This window comes from Vulpes vulpes, chromosome 4 (assembly GCF_048418805.1).
Source record: "Vulpes vulpes isolate BD-2025 chromosome 4, VulVul3, whole genome shotgun sequence".
Taxonomy (NCBI): domain Eukaryota; kingdom Metazoa; phylum Chordata; class Mammalia; order Carnivora; family Canidae; genus Vulpes; species Vulpes vulpes.
Window position 1 is genome coordinate 55,935,337 of NC_132783.1, and position 21,527 is coordinate 55,956,863.

At 33.5% G+C, this 21,527-nt stretch overlaps 1 protein-coding gene across 50 annotated transcripts in view; it reads left to right on the forward strand.

Moving 5' to 3' along the window:
* The window catches only part of MAPK10 (mitogen-activated protein kinase 10), a 299,098-nt gene that overhangs the window by 130,667 nt on the left and 146,904 nt on the right, over nt 1-21,527 (forward strand). For 21 of the 50 annotated variants that reach the window (XM_072755734.1, XM_025998146.2, XM_072755744.1 and 18 more), the window contains one exon: nt 21,350-21,447. The exons of 12 other annotated variants lie outside the window; for them this stretch is intronic. Coding sequence is in view for 16 of the 38 variants with exons in the window: in XM_072755710.1 (XP_072611811.1) it covers nt 21,350-21,421 (72 nt within the window). In the remaining 22 variants the exon portion in view is untranslated. The remainder of the gene's footprint in view (nt 1-21,349; nt 21,448-21,527) is intronic. 17 more of the 50 variants (XM_025998142.2, XM_025998150.2, XM_072755729.1 and 14 more) reach the window with 1 other exon arrangement.

Genomic DNA, 21,527 nt, shown 5'->3' on the forward strand with positions numbered 1-21,527 from the left:
GGGTATATGATTTTTATGTAAGTGATCCTTTTATATGTGTTAATAACCATGCTGAGAAAACCTTTCTTGCTTTCTTTTTTAATTCTCAAATTATATAATTTGATGTAAAAATTTACTGTAATACTAATTTACTAAGTCAATTATTGGCATTAGAGACTTTACTTATATTTTATGAGTCCAGCTCAAAATCATGAATTCCGTCTGAATTTTATTGTGTTATCATACAGAATTCATGTAGGACGTCAGCCAACTAAAATGGGCATGAGCAAATAAGCTTCTCATTTGGACAATCTTTACAATTTATAACTTATTTATGGCCACAATATGTAAATCGTTATATAAAAAATCAAATGTAACTCAACCTGTAGGCCCATTTAACGAGAATTCTCATAAGAGTGGGTCTTTATATTATGTGGGTTGAGCTTGCTCAGCTCTGGCCCTGCAGTTTTAAGTTATGGTCTGGCATCATTATCCCAGAAGTTTCCTGTCGGCATGGATCTTCCATTATATAACACTTAATTTGTTTTTAAAATTATCTGAATGTATAGAATGTAAATTCAATAAAGGAAAGAATTCTTTTTTTTGTTTGTTTGGTTCATTGTTATACCCTCAGTGCCTGAACAATGTAATAGTAGCTACTGAATAAATATTTGTAATTGAGTTCCTTGACAAGAAGTACTTTTTGCCTCTTTGATAATTAAAAAGTAGTTTATTATAATTTTGTAATAAGCCTAATCTCAATTTCAGAATTTGGGTGTTTCTCAAAGAAAGTACCATGTTGCTTGCTTAAATTTAAAAATATTAAGACAACTAATTAGAAACAGCAATTTACTGGAAACTTTAGAAGGAATATTAGGTAAAGCAATTTGTTAAGCTCATTGAAGTACACGTATTAATTATGTTTATTTGGTACGTTTGACTTAAGGATATAGAAATCCCATATGAGCCCAGTGACAGCATGTATATTATAGTCAGCTTTCAAGGGAAACTAGATACATAAGATTCTTTTTCTTTTTCAGGGAACTACATTATCTTGTTTCTTTTAGTTTCCTTTTTTTTTTTCCATATTACTGGAAATACTGACTGAATAAGAATAAGGAGTATGGATTCAAATTGCCAGGGGTGAATCTTGGTTTTATATAAATATGTGACCTTGGGCAAGTTACTTACCTCCTTTGTAACTCAATTTCTTTATCTGTAAAATGTGGCTAACAGAAGTAGCATCTAGCTCGTAAGGTTATAGTGAAGATTAAATGAGGTAATGCATGTAAAGTATTTAGCATAGTTATGGGCATATAGATAAGCGCTCAATAAATTTTAGTGTTTATTAAATTTTAGTGATGACTGAAATGTATCATTATAGTAACATGTAGCTCATCATGGCTTTCTTCTTATACCTCCATAGCCTCTTTTAAAATACAACTTAGAGACATTTGAGTGGCTTGCAGTTGAGTGTCTTCCTTCAGCTTGGGGCGTGATCCTGGAGTCCCGGGATGGAGTCCCGTGTCAGGCTCCCTGCATGGAGCCTGCTTCTCCCTCTGCCTATGTCTCTGCCTCTGTCTCTCATGAATAAATAAATAAATAAAATCTTCAAAAAGCCCACAACTTATTCCTTCATCTAACTCATAACCTCTTAATTTTCTAAGTTGAAATTTCCAAAAAAAATATATAGTTGACCCAGATGACAGGTTTGGGCCAGATCACAGAGATTGTAGCGAGGTTAGCCCAGTCTAATTAGGTGTATTGGAATGGAGTATGGATCAAAAGGTAAAAAACATGGCTGCTTGAACAGCTGTGGGCCTATGGACCGACATCTGGTTTAGTGATACATATGCAATAGTATGTATCTACAAATGCCTATGTGTATGTACTGCTTATTTTCAAATAATTGCCTAGATCTACAATCAAATAACATGTAATATCAATTAAACTATTCTGTTAATGAAATTGTCTTATGATTAGTCAATGATGTGAAATCTATACAATTAGTTTGCTTAAAAAATGTCTTTGTTTATGTGTTTTTCTCACATTTGGGAATACTTAATCTATTTTATTTATTTTTATTTTATTTTTTAAAGATTTTAGTTATTTATTTGAGAGAGAGAGAGCATGAGTCAGGAGGAGGAGCAGAGGGAGAGGGACAAGCAGACTTTCCGCTGAGTAGGGACCCCAACATGGGGCTTGATGCCAGGACCCCAAGATCATGGCCTGAGCTGAAGGCGGACGCTTAAACCACTGAACCACATAGGCACCCCTAATGCATTTTATTTTTAAAGTATTTCAAAATCAGAATAGTATTTTGCTAGTAGTGGTTATTTGAAACTTGATTGGAAGTTTATTTTATTTTACAAAATGAATTCATTAACATACAAATTTTAACAAAAAGAAAGCAAAATTGAAAAGAGATTAAATGTGGCTTAAAATAAAGAGACTGGGAATACATTAGATATGCTTCAGCAAGCCAGGCTCCTGTTGTCTTTAACTATTGAATATACGATAAAATGCATTTCTAGGACGATTTTACTCTATTTGCATGTTGCAGCTAAAAATGTCCATGTATTTGTAGCTTAGTCTAATAGCCCTTAGCACCAGACTATCTACTTTATATTGAATTTAAAATCTCAGGGGGAGGTAAAGAGTATCCACTCCTGTACTTTTCTATGCTTATTCATCTAAATAACATAATTTTGATTTTAATTATCCAGTACAAACATCTGCATTTGAAATAAAAAACATAGAAGTTTTCTTTAACTCAGAACGTTATAAAGATGATGACAGAATTCCTTGGAAACATCAAACCAACTTCCCTAATGAGATCAACATACAATCGAATAATAAGGGAGTAATGGGCTCCAATGGTAATGTCGTTTTCCCCCATTAAGGAGCAAGTGCTAATCTTTAATAATTAACTGAGGAAAGTTTCTGTATTGATTCTAAGCAGACCTTCTCTAGGTACTATGTGGTTTTGTTCTGTATAACCTCTACTCTGCAAAGTTCCCTTTTTCTTGCTTTTGGTAGGTTACACAGAAAGGAATTTAGTATAAGGGTTCACAGATCTTCTGGATGTCTGGAAGACCAGTCAAGAATCAAGGATAATAAGGCATAGCGAAGAGCCTAAAGAGAGGGAATGATTTTGGACTCTGGTGCTTCTGGACATCTGCTACAACTGCCTTCTCCCATCATTCATTGATTCCAAGCAGTATTCTCAGCTGATCTAGAGCCTCAAGAGCAATCTTGGACAATCATATCTGATAATTGTGGTTAGGTCATTGGCCATGTTCTATCTTATAAAAGTCAGGGGAAAGAAATACCTTTTCCCCTTCCACTTTAATAGGAAAAGACTAGATCCTGATTCCCACCTACTTTGGGATTCCTCATAGTGTGAAGGTTTTTTTCTTAGTGGTCTGCTAAAGCTACAAAAGTGAGCTATACCTTATTAAGAATTTGTAGTTTTGTTTAGACACCAAAGAAAGCCACATTCTTTGCTTGGTTAAAACATGGTTTTTGAGTGCTGTGTTTTCCTTATCAATTCACCCTTACAATGGCTTTAATGCTATAGTGAAGCCTATTAAACTTGGAAGCTGTATTCTGTCTTCTAAGAACAGTAAATATTTGTTACATTGTTACATTCTTTCCCACCAAACACATTTTTTTCTCCTTGGAATGACACATGAAAAATATGGTAATTGATTTCAAATAGAGTAAAAATAAACTCATATGTTTGTATACTTTGTATTTTCATTTCTTGTCATGAAGAATCAGGGGCAAATTAAATCTTATTAAAGTAGCTTACTCTTGAACATAGATAATTCAGCACCTAAAAACTGATAAGTTGACTTTACTCTTTATTACTGTTTTTCCTTAAAAGTAGTTTCATTAATCATAGAGTCTTAGAGATTGGCTTGCATTAGGCCTAGAGCTTCACGAAGTATACAGTCATGTTAGACTTGATCAATTGCTCATCCTCAGGGCCCAGCACAAGAATTGGCACACAGATAATACCCAGTAAATATTTGTTGATTGAATAGTGAATGAAAAATTTTCAACATATGAATTGCCATATTAATACATGAGTTCATGTATTGAAATATAGCTTTCTATATTCTGGATATAAATCGTTAAGGAAGTTTACCCTGGAGGGTAAAGTGGTGAGGTTGTAAGATAGAAGTTAAGTGTCACCTCTTGGAGGGGATGGGTATCAACATAAATTATTTGGACTCTTTGGTTAAGAGTTTGTTTCTTCCCCCCCATTTGTTTATATATCAATATTGACTCATGTATATTTATTTTATACTTTGGATTATAATCCAATGCTACATTATTTATGTTGTTGCTTGAATTGTTCCAGATTTGGCCATTGGGGGCTCTTTCAGATTGGCTCTCGTGTCCCTTTGGCATGACCTTACTCATAGTATTTTCAATTATACAATGTGTCTTCAATCTCTCAGGTATCTAAGCACCTGCTAGTGTGTTGCATTCCAGGTCATCACCTGTGAAAGTTATAGCAATTGTTCTCTAAGGGCATGCTAGCCCTTATTACCTGTGAGGGATCATCCTTACAAGACAGGTTATCCAGATCCAAATTCCATCTTAAAGTGGGCTTTTCAGAACTATTCCTGGTATCAACTTATCTGGGGTGGATTCCCTGGGAAACATGTTCTGAGCCAGAGTGATGCTTTGGGCAATGCTTTTAGGAAAACACCTATAAGGAAGTAGGAAAAGCAGCATTGGCAGGAGATGAAGCCAAACTGCAATGCATTTGCAACAAGGGCTTTCCTTAACCCCATGAGTAATTGTGAAGTTGGAATGACCCTACAGACACATCTTAAGACAAAGAGTAGGTATGTGTTGGGGGCCAGGGGGCTCATATGCCACATTCACTGGGAAAGGGGCGTAACCTTCAGTAGAGAAGCTCCCTTTAGCAGTGGGCCATTCCTAGGAAGAGGCTCAGCTGTGTGCTGTTAGCAGGCAAAACTCCCAGCAGATGGAGAAATAAGTGGCTCATTCCTGAAGGGGAAATATGGTGTTGTTACACGATATCCACTGTAAATGAGAAATGTACCTGTTTTATTAGTTACAAATATGCTTGATTACTGCAGTTTCTATACTGTCTTGTTTGTTGCATAAGATATATTCCGAGAGTAGCCATTTAGTATGGCTTTTACTTCCTACATTTTGAGCTATTCCGTTCAAACCCCTGACCTGTAAAAGTCAGTGACATGCTGAATGGCATTTTCTCAAAGCAGTTTCTCAGGATTTGCACCTTCATACTCCTGTGTAGTTGATGCCAACCCATAAACATTTCTTAATTTTGTTTGTTTGTTTGGCTTCAAACTGGATTTTTTATATTTCTACACTTTACCTTGGAGTTTGAACACTGTCAAAGCTGATTGACATTTTCCAATTCCTTTCTACTCAGTGGACTATCCTAGCTGGGCTAGCCAAAGTCAGCTTTCAACTTGAGGAAAGGGAGAGCTTCCCTAAACATGTTCATTGGAGATAAAAGTGATACAAAAAATAAACATTCTAATCTTTGGGCATGATTCAAGTCATTCCTTCAAAAATTCCCTATGTTGTGAGACAATTAAGACACACCTGAATCTACTGAACATATTTAAAGGTTATGGAGGGCCTAGAGATTAGGACAGAATTTGATTACAAACAAAAAGAGATGTTTGCTCTGATCCAAATGCTAAAGTGCTAGATACAAATGCCATAATAAATATGTTAGCCTGAGTATATCACTAGAAGAAACTTAAAACATTGCATTCATTGTTAGGAAATACTTGTGAAATTTTGAACTAGCTTTTCCAACTCTAAATGCAAGTGTTCTATATATATGTGTGTTCTGTATATATATGTATCCTTCTAAGTACCAGCCTGTTAATTATATGATAAATATATGCAAAGAGAGAAAAAATATTTCTCTTGCTGTTAAGGAAGACTCATGACATCACTGCCTTTCTTTCCTATGAATAGTCTGTCTACTTACCAAAATGTAAAGGCTCTGTTATCCATGTCAAAAAAATAAAAGAAAGGACATGATTCATGATTCTTATATTCTTTTGGAATCATATTACTCCTTTAAGAGTTTTATATTTTCCCACATTACCCATTGTTCAATTAAAAAATATAGAGGTCAAGATTGAACAGAAGTTCAACTCAAAACACACAGGTTAGTGTACTGTTAGCTTTTGTTTGTTTTTACTATGGATGAAGCATTCGGCATGAGTAGCTTTTATAAGTGATGGCTAAATATAGGTCAGCCTTCTAATGGCTTTATTTGAACTTTACTTTTTGTTGTGACATTTCAACCAATCATGAAATGTCATGGATTAAATTAAACCAAACTAAATTTATATGGCATAACATTTTATTTTGTCATGGGCCATATTAAAATGCCTTTTGATTTGTTTACATATTTTTTTACGTGTAGTTTTATTGACATTTATGTAGGGCACATTTTAAAGTAGGTTTTTATTTATTTATTTTAAAATATTTTATTTATTCACGAGATACACAGAAAGAGAGGCAGAGACACAGACAGAGGGAGAAGAAGGTGCCCTGTGGGTAACCTGATGTGGGACTTGATCCTAGGACCCCAGGATCATAACCTGAGCCAAAGGCAGATGCTCATTCACTGAGCCACCCAGGTGCCCTAAAGTAAGCATTTAAATGCAACTCAGTATATCATGATTTACTTAGATTGGATATGGGTAAAATTTCTAAACATAAGCTTTGCAGAGAGTCAGTTCTATGTTGTAAGATCAGGTAATATATTTTAATTCATATACATATTTCTGGAAAAGAAAATATTAAAACAATTAATTTATCATAATTACTTTTAAAAAGCCTTATGTTTTTCAATAGATGTTCAAACCTTTCTCCTTACCCCATCCCATAATCCATAATTTGCTTTAGTTTACATTGGCAAGTAATTAAAACCATTTGAATATAAGAATATTAATATTTTACTTAAAGAATATTCATGGTTTCCCTACAAAATACTTAATTACCTAAAGAAAAAGGATCTTCAAGTTATCTATTAATTTGGTTGTCATTAAATCATCTTCCTCCAAAAAGGTTAAGGGTTACTTGGCTTAAACTTGCTACAATTTTTTTTAACAGCCGCAAAATAATAAGTGCATATTTCTATATTTCTTGAAATAATAGATATATTATTCTTATAATAAATATTCTTTTAAAATATCCACTGAACTTAGACTAAAAGAGTAAGGGAACGTTTGATTTTATGTGAATTTTTGGGGTTGCTCTTTTTGCTTGAAGCACTGGCGTTGTGCTATGAATTTGTGTTGGCAATATCCCAAATATCCTCCTTTTATTTATTCACTCTATGAAGTTTTGATAAAAAAAAAAAAAAAACCTTTATGCTGCTCAATGAAATGAGCAACTGTATTTGTGTTTCCTCAAGCTTGTTCTTCAGAAATTAAAAAGATTTGACTGTGCAAGATAGGATGCATGCTGATCATGTCTGCAGAAGGGCTAGTCTGATAATCTGTCTCCTAAACTAGGAGGTGGAAAGAAACCATGAGTGACACAATGAGAAAGACTCTAGGCAGCAGGGGGAAGAGGGACGTGGAGGGGATGGAGACAGTTATGTAGATTGAAAGGCTCAGCTGTAAACCTTGTATGTGAGGCTTTGTGTGGTGATGAATGCGTCCCTGCAAGGAGAGCTGGCTGGAAACCCTGGAGAAAGCTGCTTCCATTTTCATCCTCCCGTTACTTATCTCTACCTCAGAGTTTATGGTTAATTATTTTTAGAAATCATTTCCCTTTTGCCCTCTTCACTCCCATTCAGCTGCTAAGTGACTGGAAGATGAAATGACCTCTGAATTTATTCTTCTTGTTAGATTTTTCCACACCACTTAAGGGACCAAGTTGTTTGTGTAAGTTCATCACCCCTCCAGGGTTCAAGTTGACATTTCACCTAATGAATAGCCCCTTGGCCTAGTTATTCCAGAGATGCATAATTAAAGCAATAATGCTATTTGTTTAGTGGAAGTAAGATTTCATTTTGTCTTTTGAGTTAATTGCTTAAAGGTTTGTTTCTTTTTTCTTGCTGAAGGCATATTATTATACCATTTGTGTTAAAATAAATATATTTTTAAATGTCCATCTTCAGAAAAATTAAAAAGTTACTTTAATGGAAAAATTTTAGCCCTGAGGATTTAGAAATAAACGTGTATGTACAATATTTTAATTTTATGATATTTAATTTTATGAGATATAATTTAATTTTATATCTTCCATAAAGGCACTGATTTAGGCCTTTTATTTTGAATTCTTTAGTATTATACATGACTTTCCAGTATAGCTGACATGGAGTGGATACTAAATATATATGTATTTTTCATTGAGTCCATATGATAGGAATTTGAATTTTCTTTTTGAAATGAGGTTAATATTAAAAAAGGCTTCACATATTATAAGGAGTCCTAACTAAAAATCAAAATGTCTCTGTTTGTGACACTAATTGCTACTTTTACTCTTTGGGAATTGTAGTCTATATATATATATTACTCTCTGTGATGTGAAATGTTATTTATAAAATTGTATATATAAGAAACACATATATGGCACTTATGTAAAAGGCACTATGTTCTATGCTTTATAAATGTTATCTTATTAATGTAGAATCAGTGAGGAAAATAATATCATCCTTTCACTCTGGCTAATATTTAGAAAAGATAATATATAATTCATACACAGACACATAGAGACCTAGAAATGATTACAGATGTGTGGAGCATGAGGATAGTAGAGGCTGAGTATTCTGTGTATAGAATAATAGGTGTGGTGGTGGTAGGTACACAGGATTTCATGCAGTAACTGAAGAGCTGAGTTTCTTGACATTTTAAATAGCAAAATGTCTTGAGAAATGTTGAAGAAAAAGATGTAACTAGGCAAAGATAATGGTTTATATACTTCACCTGGGTAAGATACTTTTTGTGTTTGATAGTGAGATCTAAACTGGTGGTGTCTGTTAAAAGTGTTAGAACTAATTTAAGCAATACTTTACTAATTTTTCCAAATGATGAAAAAATCCCGTTTCTCTGTGTTAATGAAACTCTGTACAGGATATTTTAGGAAAATAAGTAAAATACTTGTGTCTAGATTCAGGCTCCAGGTACATGAATTTTAGGTACAATTAGGAAAAAAATCAATTCCTGAGAGGCTATTTCTAACATATTTTAAAAATGTTTTCTGGTCAGTGTTTTGGAGAAACTTAATCTGTGTTTACTGTATAGCATTTGGGACATTTGGATTTGAGTCCTATTGCCTCACTGATGACGTTTGAATTTGGAAGATTTCCTAACCATTTATCACTAGGCCTTAAATTTCTTATCTATGAAAAGAAGTTGCTTAGATACTTGCTCTGTTTTCTTTCAGTTAAAAGGGAGAAGTTGAAAGATTTGCATGTCATTTTCCTATATGCTCTAATAGCATTTTTTAATTAAAAAGTTGCAATCTTCACTGTGAAAGCACAAAGATTAAAAATGTGTATATTTCTATCTCTATAAAACTATATTCATATTTATTTTCCTAAAAAGATTGGGGACTTATCGTAACCCATTTTTGTTATGTTTTTTCCCTTGATAATGTATTGTGAACATTTATACATATTATGATTTATAAGTGGCTAAATGGAATTATGCTATGTTTTTTAAAATACTTTTATTAGGGGCACCTAGGTGGCTTAGTCAGTTAAGTATCTGACTTTTTTTTTTTTTTTTAAGATTTTATTTATTTATTTATGAGAGACACACAGAGAGAGGCAGAGACATAGACAGAGGGAGAAGCAGGCTCCCTGCGGTGAGCCTGATATGGGACTCCCAAGACCCCAGCGGAAGCAGGGCCAGGACCTGAGCCGAAGGCAGACTTTCAACCACTGAGCCACCCAGGTGCCCCAGCATTTGACTCTTGATTTCAGCTCAGGTCACAATCCCAAGGTCGTGAGATTGAGCCATGCATTGGGCTCTGCCCTGGGTGTGGAGCCTGCCTAAGACTATCTATCCAGCTCCCAGTTGTCCTTCTCCACCTCTGCCCCTCTCAAATAAAATAAAATAATAAAATAAAATAAAATAAAATAAAATAAAATAAAATAAAATAAAATAAAATAAAATAAATAAAATAATAAATAATTTTTATTGAATGTTTAGTTTTTCAATTATTGTACTCTGAATAATGCTATGTTTAACATTCTTATAGATTGATCTTTGTACAGATACTTGATTATATCTTTAGCATAAATTCTTAGGTGTAGAATTATTTAAATCTTAAATACATTTTAAGGCAGTTTAATATTTTGTTGTCGAGCTATCCCAAAAGTTTATATCAATTTTAATTTGCAACATCTAATAATTCATTCAACAAATAATTCATTCAACAAATTCATTATTTAGTGCTTATTTTATATTGGGAAGACATGAATGAAGTGAGATATTGAGAGAAATAATGGAAGAGAGCAGGATAGGTCTGTTCTGCATTGATCATTAACCATCAAAAAACTTCAAGAATTTTAGAAGCAAAATAATATTTTATTTTTTATTTCTTTGCTATTAAGCAGAATTTTTTTTTTAAGTTACTTTGATGACAGTTTTGTATTGGGATTATTTGTGCTGACTACCTTGATTGGCTTCTGTGTCCCTCCTTGGTGAAGGAGGAAGGTGACTCTAATGTTAATTGCTCTCCTCCAATTGGTTGTAAATCATAGGATGTTTTTGCTGTCAAAATTAGAATTTTTCTTGGGTGTTTGGGTGGCTCAGTGGTTGAGCGTCTGCCTTCAGCTCAAGGCGTGATCCCGGGTACTGGGATTGAGTGTGGCATTGGGCTCCCAGCAGAGAGTCTGCTTCTCCCCCCACTTATGTCTCTGCCTCTCCCTCTCTGTGTCTCTCATGAATGAATAAATAAAATCTTTTAAAAAATAATTAGAATTTTTCTCATCAAAATTAGAGGACTTTCCTTTCCACTATGTGTTGGTAATAAGCTGGTCTTTTTGTTTGTTTGTATGTTTTATTGTTCTCATCATGTTAGTTCTGTTCTGTTTTCTTTTTTTCCTCTTTTTTATGGTTCTGTTTTGTGTTTTAAAGTGACATTTCTAAAGTACCATTTTTCCTACTTTAAAACCTTTATACTCATCAGTACAATTGTTCTTCTATGGGACTTCTGACTCTTATCTCTAGTTGCTTTTAAGATTTTATCACTGTACTGGCTGCTCTTCATAATATTTTTAGGCATGGATTTACTCTTATCTATGCTGCTAAGGACTTCATTATGTTTTTCAACTATTTAGGAGAATTATCATTATCACTTCAAATATTTCCCCTTGCCCATTCTATTTAATTTTCTTTGTTCCTTCTGAAAATCTTGTTATATTTATTTTGGACTGTGTTATTCTATTGCCTGTATCTCTCAGTCTTTTACATTTTCCATCTCTTTGTTAATATGTGATAAATTCTTGTGAATTTCTTTCTAGTTCATTAACTTGACTATTTCTATTTAGCCTGCTCAACCTATTAGGCTTTTAATTTATTATTTTTAAAAGATTTTATTTATTTATTCATGAGAGACACATACAGAGAGAAAGAGAGAGAGAGAATGGCAGAGAGAGGCAGAGAGAAAAGCAGGCTCCCTGTGGGGAGCCCAACATGGGACTCAATCCCACGTCTCCAGGATCATGCCCTGGGCTGAAGGTGACACTAAAACACTGAGCCACCCGGGCTGCCCTAGGCTTTTAATTTAAAAGCTACTTTTCCCACAACTTCTATTCAGTTCATTTTCTAATCTATCAATTATTTTTCTTATTGTAGTGATAGCTTATTTCTTCTGGCACTTGTTTCTTATTCTGATTCTCTATTTCATTCCTTCCTACTTATGGTCTTTCCAATTGTTTTCATCATAAAAAGTTCTTGTGGTAGTAATATTTCTTTTATAGTATCTGATAAGTCTCACTTGTGGTATTTATTTTCCGTGTGATATTTCTGGAAATTTGTGATATATCTTTTAGTTTCTTCTTTCATTTCTGGTACCTGGTAACTTCCAGGGGTGTGCTAGTAGATGTTTAATTATCAGGTCTCTGAAGAAAGCTTGGTTTGTAGCATTTGCCAGTTTCTATGGTATAAATATTCTCACCAAAGCCAATTTTAAACTACTGAAGTGGTATCATCAAGCTTGGAGTTGGGAAAAGCTGTGCACAATCAGCTTTTGCAAGCTGATCGTAGGAGCCAACTTCAGAACACCACTGGCAATTTTCCTTTTCTAATGCAAATTCAGCTGCACATTAACTACTTTTTGTTACAGTTTACCCGGCTCATCTAAAGTTTTGTGATGTTTAAGAGTTTCCATGTTAGCTAACACTACCAGGTTTCTGGACCAGAAGCAATGCTTTATGTCCGATATTAAGAAAACTTAAAAATGTATGTATTATAATTCTTGAATTGGGGAATTTTGCTGTTTTTATATTTCTTTTTTTTTAAGATTTTATTTATTTATTCATGAGAGACACAAAGAGAGGCAGAGACATAAGCAGAGAAGGAGAAGCAGGCTCCATGCAGGGAGCCCGATGTGGGACTCCATCCTGGGACTCCAGGATCACACCCCGAGCCAAAGGCAGACGCTCAATCGCTGAGCCACCCAGGCATCCCTGTTTTTATATTTCTTATTTTATATGTCCTTTGTCTTAATAATCCTTCATATTTCTTAGGTATTTGCTTCCTTCTCATCTCTTACATTCTGGTCTCTATTGCTTTACTCCTGCTAAATAAGTTTATCAAAGGATTTCTATGGAAGCATCATGTTGTTACATGAACAATATTTTAAGAGATTCTTAGCTTTTTGATATAGACAAGAACAGATTACTTGGAAGGAAATAGTAATTATTAGATATTGAATATTATTTATTAGAAAGTATTTTGTGTATTTACATACTTATGATTAGAGACATTAAATTATTTTTACCAAAAAAAATTATTTTTACCTTTATACTGAACTGATGGTGTGCTTCTAGATATTTGTATTGAGAGCGCTCTAAATCAGAAGTTGGTAACCTTTTCTTTTTCCTTTTAAAATTTATTTTAATTTTTAAAATTATTTGTTTTTATTTTTTAAGTAAGCTCTGTGCCCAGTGTGGGGCTTGTACTCACAACCCTGAGACCAAGAGCTGCATGCTCTACTGACCACCAGCCAGGTGCCCCTGGCAAACTTTTCTATAAAGAATTGGATAGTAAATATTTTAGGCTTTGCAGGCCATATAGTTTCTGTCACAGTAACTCAAATCTACCATTATAGCATGAAAGCAGCCTTAGACAATATGTGTAAACTAATGAATGGCCTTGTTCCAATAAAATTTTATTTATAAAAATAGGTGGTGAGTTGAATTTAGTCCATGGGCCACTTCTGCTCTAAATGATAGTCCATAGACCAAAAGATTTAATAGTATCTTAAAGTGAGCAAATGCACAGTTCTTAATAGAAAATTAAATTTAAATCTATTTTCTCTATCAGCACTAAAAAGATGATTACTTATTTTATGGTATATTTACTTTTATTTGTTTTTTTAAATGTACATTTTTTATACATAGCTGGGAGAATTCTTTTGGACATAGACAGTATTTTTTTTTTTTGGTAATTAACAATAATTATCTAATTTTGTACGTACGCTTACAGGCTATTAAGAGAGTCATCTGTTAATAAGTCTGATATGTAATAAATGCAAAAATTATTTACAGATGAGTTTGTTGCATATTAGTTCAACTTGGAAAGTGCTGGATCTCCAACATTTTTTTGTAATCAATTGTTCATTTAGTTTTTTCTTGCAGGTATTGTAATTCAGTGACAAACCATGGGAGCCTGGAGCTGCCCAGAACTGATTTTTTGTGTCTGTGAAGCTTCTCAAACCTCCTGTGGTTTAGTTGGCACATCTCAAATACAAAAGAATTTAAATATTGATCTAAGCTATTAAAACACATTATAGTTACATTTTTTTATAGTAGCTGCTGTGCACCAATTCAACCTAATAAATTCTTAAGTATATCTCATTCATACAACTTGGCCTACTGCTTTGCTCAGAGTAACCATTAATTCATACAGGCATGTAATGAGAGAAACTCAGTATAGTACATAGCAAGGAGCGCACAGGAACAACCAGTAATTGAAAGCTCTAAGCTCCCCAAATTATCATCCCTCCCTTTTCAAGTTACTCATGGGTCCTCTATTACACCAAGATATTGTCACTAATTACATTTTAGACTAATATTGAGACAATGCCCTGGCCATTTATGTTGTTTCTATGCAATGGTGCCAAATGCTTTCTGCCATGCTATCAGGAAATATAATTACCAAACTATTTTTTGTAATTCCCTGAGATTATCATACTGAACATTCTTTTGCTTTTAATGACCCTTTGTGGAACAAGAAGTTTCTGCAGTGACTTAGTGACTTAGTCATGGTGCTACATTTGGAATCATTATAATGCAACCAGGAAAGATCAGGATGCTTGCTTCCCATAGCAAGATTATTCACTCATTAAAAATTAATGAAAATACATTGTACATTTCAGGTGGTGGGCTGGAGTTATTATTTCCCACATGCCCAATTCAGCAGTACAGAACTAAAACAGCTTTGCTGGGTAGCATTTCTGAGGTCAGCTGTGTTGGACTCTTCCATTCTTCCACTACTACAAACTCCTCATTCCTAGTTTATTAACATCAAATTAATTGAAAACTTATAGATATCAATATGCAAAGATAATGAAAATACTTAGATTTGTGCTAGAGAAGGAAAGAAGCTTTCTTTCATTTGATTCTTCTTTTATTCAGTAAACATTTACTTGACACTAACTATATATTAAGAATAGTGTTGGGCCCTGGGGTTGTGAACATGAATAAAACATAGTCCCTTTCCTTCAGAAGGTCATAATGTAGTATGGAACAGACATATGAACAAACAGTTACAATATTATAAGATATTTGTTCTAAAAGTATGAATAAAGTGTTGTGACAAGACTGAAGGAAAATATTAAAGAATGGCTGGGAGAACATTTCCCCATTGAATGCATGCTGTAAGATAATGAGTCAATAATGAATGGAAATTTTAAATGCTGGAAATGAGCATTTGGAAAATGGAAATTAAATAAAAAATATCGTTTATAATAACATTAAAAACATAATTGCTTAAGAAAATCTTAAAGTTGTGAAATAACTATACAGAGAAAATATGTAACAAATATAAAATACTTTTCTTTGTGATGTATTAATTTCTTTTCAAATAGAATTGCTTATTTAAAACAAAAATAATAGTCTGTTATGGAGTTTATAAAGTATTATGTATAAGTAAAATAAATGACAACAATCATTTACAGGACCAGAGGAGAAAATTGAAGTAGACTATTGTAAGTTTCTTAGATTATATGTGAAATAGAATAATATTATTTGAAGTTACATGACTAAAAATTAAAAATGCAGGTTGTAACTCTAGAACAACCACTAAAAAAAGTATAACTAGTAAGTTGTTGGATAAAATAAAATGGAAAACAAAAAGACAGTTCTTCCTAAGAAGGCTGAGAATGAGGAAAAATAGAATAAAGAATATAGGAGTAAAATATGAAACATATAGTACAGTGTTAGGCTTGATGTCAGCAGTATTCATATTCACTTTAAATGTAAATGGACTAAATATATCTATTAAAAGACAGAGATCGGGATCCCTGGGTGGCGCAGCGGTTTGGCGCCTGCCTTTGGCCCAGGGCGCGATCCTGGAGACCCGGGATCGAATCCCACATCGGGCTCCCGGTGCATGGAGCCTGCTTCTCCCTCCGCCTGTGTCTCTGCCTCTCTCTCTCTGTGACTATCATAAATAAAATAAAAAAAATAAAAAAATAAAAGACAGAGATCATCAGCATCTCCTCACTTCTATTCAACGTAGGATTGGAGCCAACAATTAGGCAAGGAAAAGCAGATTGGAAAGGAAAAAGAAAAAACTATCTTCATTTGAAGACAACTTTTCTGTGTATAAGGAAAATCCTAAACAACCTATAAAATATTTACTCGTTTTAATAAATGAGTATAGCAATGTGGTAGAATACAAGGTCACTTACAAAAATTAGCATTATTTTTAAAAATAAGCCTTTGGGAAATGGAAATTAAAAATATACCATTTACATTAGCATCAAAAATGTAAATGCTAAAGAATAAACTTAAAGGAAAACATACAAGATCTATACACTGCAAACTACAAAACATTCCTGAGGTAAATTAGAGAGAACTAAAATAAATGGGCAAATATACTATAATTATGGATAAAAATATCCAATATTGTTGAGATATTTTTCTTCCCAAAGCAATCTATAGTTCTAATACATTCTCAATCAAATTCCAGAAAGTTAAAAAAAAATTTTTTTTTGAAATGTCAGGCTGATTTTAAAGTCCATGTGGAAATGCAAAGACCTAAAAGAATCTTCCAAATAAAAAGAAAAAAAAAATGGAGAACTTACCTCATTTGAAGAACTTACAATAAAACTCCGTAATCAAGATGGAATGATATGGGTGTAAATACAGACAGTAGGTCAATGGGACAGAATAGAGTCCTGAAATAGATCAACACTTGTATAGCCAATTGATTTTTTTGGCTAAGGGAACAAGGCAACTCAATATGGGAAATTTTAGGACCATGAATACTTGAACAACTGGCTATTTATAAGGAAGAAAATGAACCTCAATATATACCTTAACATATAATCCCACCATAGATTAAAATTAATTGGAAGTAGGGACGCCTGGGTGGCTCAATGGTTGAGTGTCTGCCTTCGGCTCAGGGCAAGATCCCGGGGTCCTGGGATCAAGTCCCACATCGGGCTCCCTGTATGGAGCCTGCTTCTCCCTCTGCCTATGTCTCTGCCTCTCTCCGTGTGTCTTTCATGAATAAATAAATAAAATCTTAAAAAAAATTAATTGAAAGTAGACCATATTCCTAAAAGTAAAGTGAACAATGTAAAGCTTCAAGAAGAAAATGTGGAAGAATATCTTTCTAAACTTGGTGTGGTCAAAGATCCCTTGATAGAATCAAGAAAGCACTATTAATAAAAGAAAAATAAATGATAAAATAATTTCATAAAATTAAGTATTACTAGAAGACAGCATTTTAAAATTAAATATGCAAGCTACAGACTGAAAGAGGATATTCATAATATGTGTATCTGACAGAAAACTTTTATCTGAAATAAATGAAGAATTTCTATAATTTGTAATAAAAAGACACGTAACCACCTCCCCCTATGCACAGTCCACCACCAAATGCACAAGATTTCAAAAGGCATTTAACCAAAGATGTTAAATAAGTGGCCAATAAACATGTGAAAATAAGCTCAATATCATTAGCAATCAAGGAAATAAAAAACCATAACAAAATATTACTAACTGTCCACTAGAATAATTAGAATTTAAAAAACTGACAGCACTAAATGTTGGCAGGGAGGTAAAACAATTGAATTTTCATACATTGCTGCAAGTTGACAATGTGCCTGATAATGTGACTGTTTTTCAAAATTTAATAAAACATATTCCTAATCTCATGATCCAACAATTTTTTTCTCCGGCTATTTTTCATGAGAGAAATGAAAACATATTTAACAAAAATACATGTACATAAATATACATAGCGGAATTATTAATAACATTAAAAAATAGAGGCACCTCAAATGTCCTAAAGCAGAATGGACAAGAACCCTGTGATGCATTAAACTTGGCCATAAAATGAATAATTAGTAAAACTTATGCCAATATGGCTGAATACTAAAAGCATATTACTGAGCAAAAGAAGCTCAACCAAAGAAAGTGTATACTGTATGTTCATTGATATGAGTTCTAGGACAAGAAAAACTAATTTATAATGAAAGAAGTTAGACCATTGTTTGCCTCAGAGTTGGGGAATATTGTCTAGAAAAGAGCAAAGGGGTTTTTAGACTATTTTTTATCTTCACTGAAATGTGAGTTACATGGGTATGTGCTTTTGTCAAAACTCATCAACCTATACACTAAAGAACTGTTCATTTTACTATGTGTAAAATTATACCTGTTTTTTTTTTTAAGTGGCACTGTCAGGAGGGATTCCTGACTCTTTTTTTTTTTTTAAGATTTTATTTATTTATTTATTTATGAGAGACAGAGAGAGACAGGCAGAGACACAAGCAGAGGAAGAAGCAGGCACCATGCATGGAGCCGGATGTGGGACTCAATTCCGGATCCCCAGGATCAGGCCCTGGGTTGAAGGTGGTGCTAAACCATTGAGCCACCCGGGCTGCCCTATACCTGGTTTAAAACTAACTTTAAAATTTTAAACAAAGTAGATGTACTTGGCAAAAATAATACATAAATTTTATGGAAATCTCATGGATACGATAAAATAATCTCACAGACTAAAATTTGAGAAGTTGTTTGTTTTGTTGTTTTATTTTTTACTTTTCTGATTATATTTTAGTAATTATTTTATGGGGGAGGTTTACCTTCTTCAGGAAGTCTAGAAGTAGAAAAGTTCCAGAATTTTTAATTCAATAATTTAATGTTATCATCAAGCACAGTTTCTTCTATTCTTCCTGCTTTACTCTCCTTGACATTTCTCTTTAAGATCATTTCCCATCAATGGCTTTTATGAACGTTTTGGTTCCAGGCATTTGTGCCTACAGAGCAACTCCCAGCAAAAGAATAAATGACCACTAGTTCCTTGTGTCACTTGAATTTTTTGACAAATATTTAACATATCAAATGGTATTTTATATATGTAGGCTATAAAAAATAATAATGAAACAAACATACAAGACTCCACCATGCAGCTTGAAGTTGACATGGATTCTTGGTCTTTATTACTCACATTAATAGCAGTAGCTAGAATGTCAATATTCGTGGTAGTTCCTCAGGCCCCAATTCCAAAGGGTGATTCAAAGAAAGTCAGGTGACTACTGCATATATAGTGGGTTCTGCTATAGACGTGGAACTCCAAGCATAAGGAACCCAAATCTTTATAATTGGCAATAAGCACGGCTTGCCCCAGAGAAACATCATTTCTTTATTATACTGGTGAGTGATCAAACTTGCTCTTTGTTCAAGAGAGAGATAGTATCTCTGTCTTCCAAGATTGTTTGCTATATAATTACCCTTGAGCAGATAGTCTGGAATAATGACAGCCGGTGCTTCTGTTTGCAAGACATGCCAGAATGTGAGAGACCTAATTAGAGAATTGTCTTTCAACAGGGGTGTGCTTCCTCCCCACCCTCTGCACTCTGTATTTATGATGCATTACCTATTGTTTCAGCATTATTTAATGCATAGTTTCTTCTTTTCCCAAATATCTGCAATGCAGACTTTAACATAATCAAGCTTCCACCTATGTGTGTGTCTGTTTTTGGCTCTTTATTAATTTATAGGTCTATCTGCATCAATCTCTCATATGTTTTCTTACTGCAGCTTAGTACCCTCCTAACCTTCACAGACAAAACACCCACTCTCTTTTCTTCAGGAATGTCTTCTATGCTCTTGCCCATTCTTTTTGAAATTTAAAAAATCTGTCAATTCCTATGTATTTTTTCTTGCAATTCAGACTCCTGGGATTGTGTTGCTAGCTTTCCTAAGGTTTGCTTAAAACTTCTATTAAACAAACTGAGAGTTACTGGAGGGGAGGTGTATGGGAGATGGGCTAAATGTTGGGCATTAAAGAGAGCACTTTTTGGGATGAGCACTGGATGAATCTCACTAAATTCTACCCCAATGCTACACTGGATGTTAACTAACTTTAATTTAAATAATTAAAAAAGCTATTCAGAACTATTGTGAATGTACCTCTTCAAGTCAATAGAACAAACAAATGAAAAAATTTCCTCTATTAAGCTCAGTCTGGTGTCTTCAATGTGACTTCCTACCATAGATAGGTTCTAAGCTTTGTTTCCTTGGCTCTACATTTTATTTATTTATTTATTTATTTATGATATTATTTATTCATGAGAGACACAGAGAGAGAGAGAGAGAGACAGGAAGAGACACAGCAGAGGGAGAAGCAGGCTCCATGGAGGGAGCCTGACCTGGGATTGGATCCTGGGTCTGAAGGATCACGCCCTGGGCTGAAGGCAGTGCTAAACCGCTGAGCCACCTGGGCTGCCCTACATGCTACTCTTTAAAAACTAAAGTCCTCATCTTCAGACATCACCAGTTGGCCTGGGTACAAGTGGCAGCTTCAGCTCTTTTACCTCTCTGCATGAATTCTTTGCATTATTTTCAGTCTCTTATAATTTTTTTCTTTTCTTTTTTGGCAGATTAGTTATGCATTAAAAATATTTTGTATATTTTTTCTAACTTTTTTAGGACTTTTACACCGAAAAGTGGTTTTCAGGATATCTAATCATTCATATTGCCAGAAACAGAAGTCTCTTGTCAATTGTGGTTTTAAGATTGTTTAGCTCACAGAATTGTGTCTTGCACACAATAAACATTCAGTAAAGTGTGCTTAACTGAATTGAAAAGGTTTCAGTTGGATTTCTCTGATGTTGCCTCATCATACTCAAATAAGTACCTAATTTAGCATTACCACCATTACATTATTTTATCCTCTCCTTAAAAAATGATTGATTTAATTCTCTCCTTTACAAAACTATAAAATATTTCCAACATATGGAAAGTAATATAATTGAAATCTTTGTACTTAACCTCCAAGATTAAACTGATGTTAACTTAGTGCCCATTTATTTCAGTTTTGATTTTGTGATCGTATAACAAAGCAATGTACATAATTTTGTATATTTAAAATTTTTATGTCAATAAGTCAGTGATCTTCAAACCCTTTTGAAACTTGCTTTTATCCCACTCAACATCATGTTTGAAAAATTTATCTATGCTGATACCTTAAACTCGAATTCAGTTATTCCAAGGCTTGTATATAATTCTATTATCAATTATAGTTTATTTAAGAGTCCCTCTATTCTATGATAAACATCCTTACATATATGTTTTTGAGCATATGTTTGAGATTTAAAGTTAGATGCCTAGAACTGAAAGTGCTATAAAAAAAGGTGTTCTAAACTTTAACTTATTAAGTATATTCAATTCTTTATATCAAATCTTTATGATTATGATAGTATTAATCATTATAAAAATAGAAAATTTTTACTTTATTTTATTATTTAATGTTTATAATTTATGAAAAGTACCTAATACTAGTCTGGATACAGATAATGCCAAATATATGTTATGCATGACACCTTGTGTTTAACTCAAATTATATTAAAATTTATACTATTAAATAATGAACAATAGGTGATTTGGAAATTCATACCCCCCCTTTTTCTATAGGTATTTATGAGCCTCCATTTATTGTACTACTGCAGTGAACCAACCTTGGATGTGAAAATTGCCTTTTGTCAGGTGTGTGTTCTTACAGGTAAAACAAGGTACAGTATATTCCCTTGTATTTCCATTTTGCATTTCAGCTTGTATATATTACACACCAAGTTAGGGTTTATGTAGTATT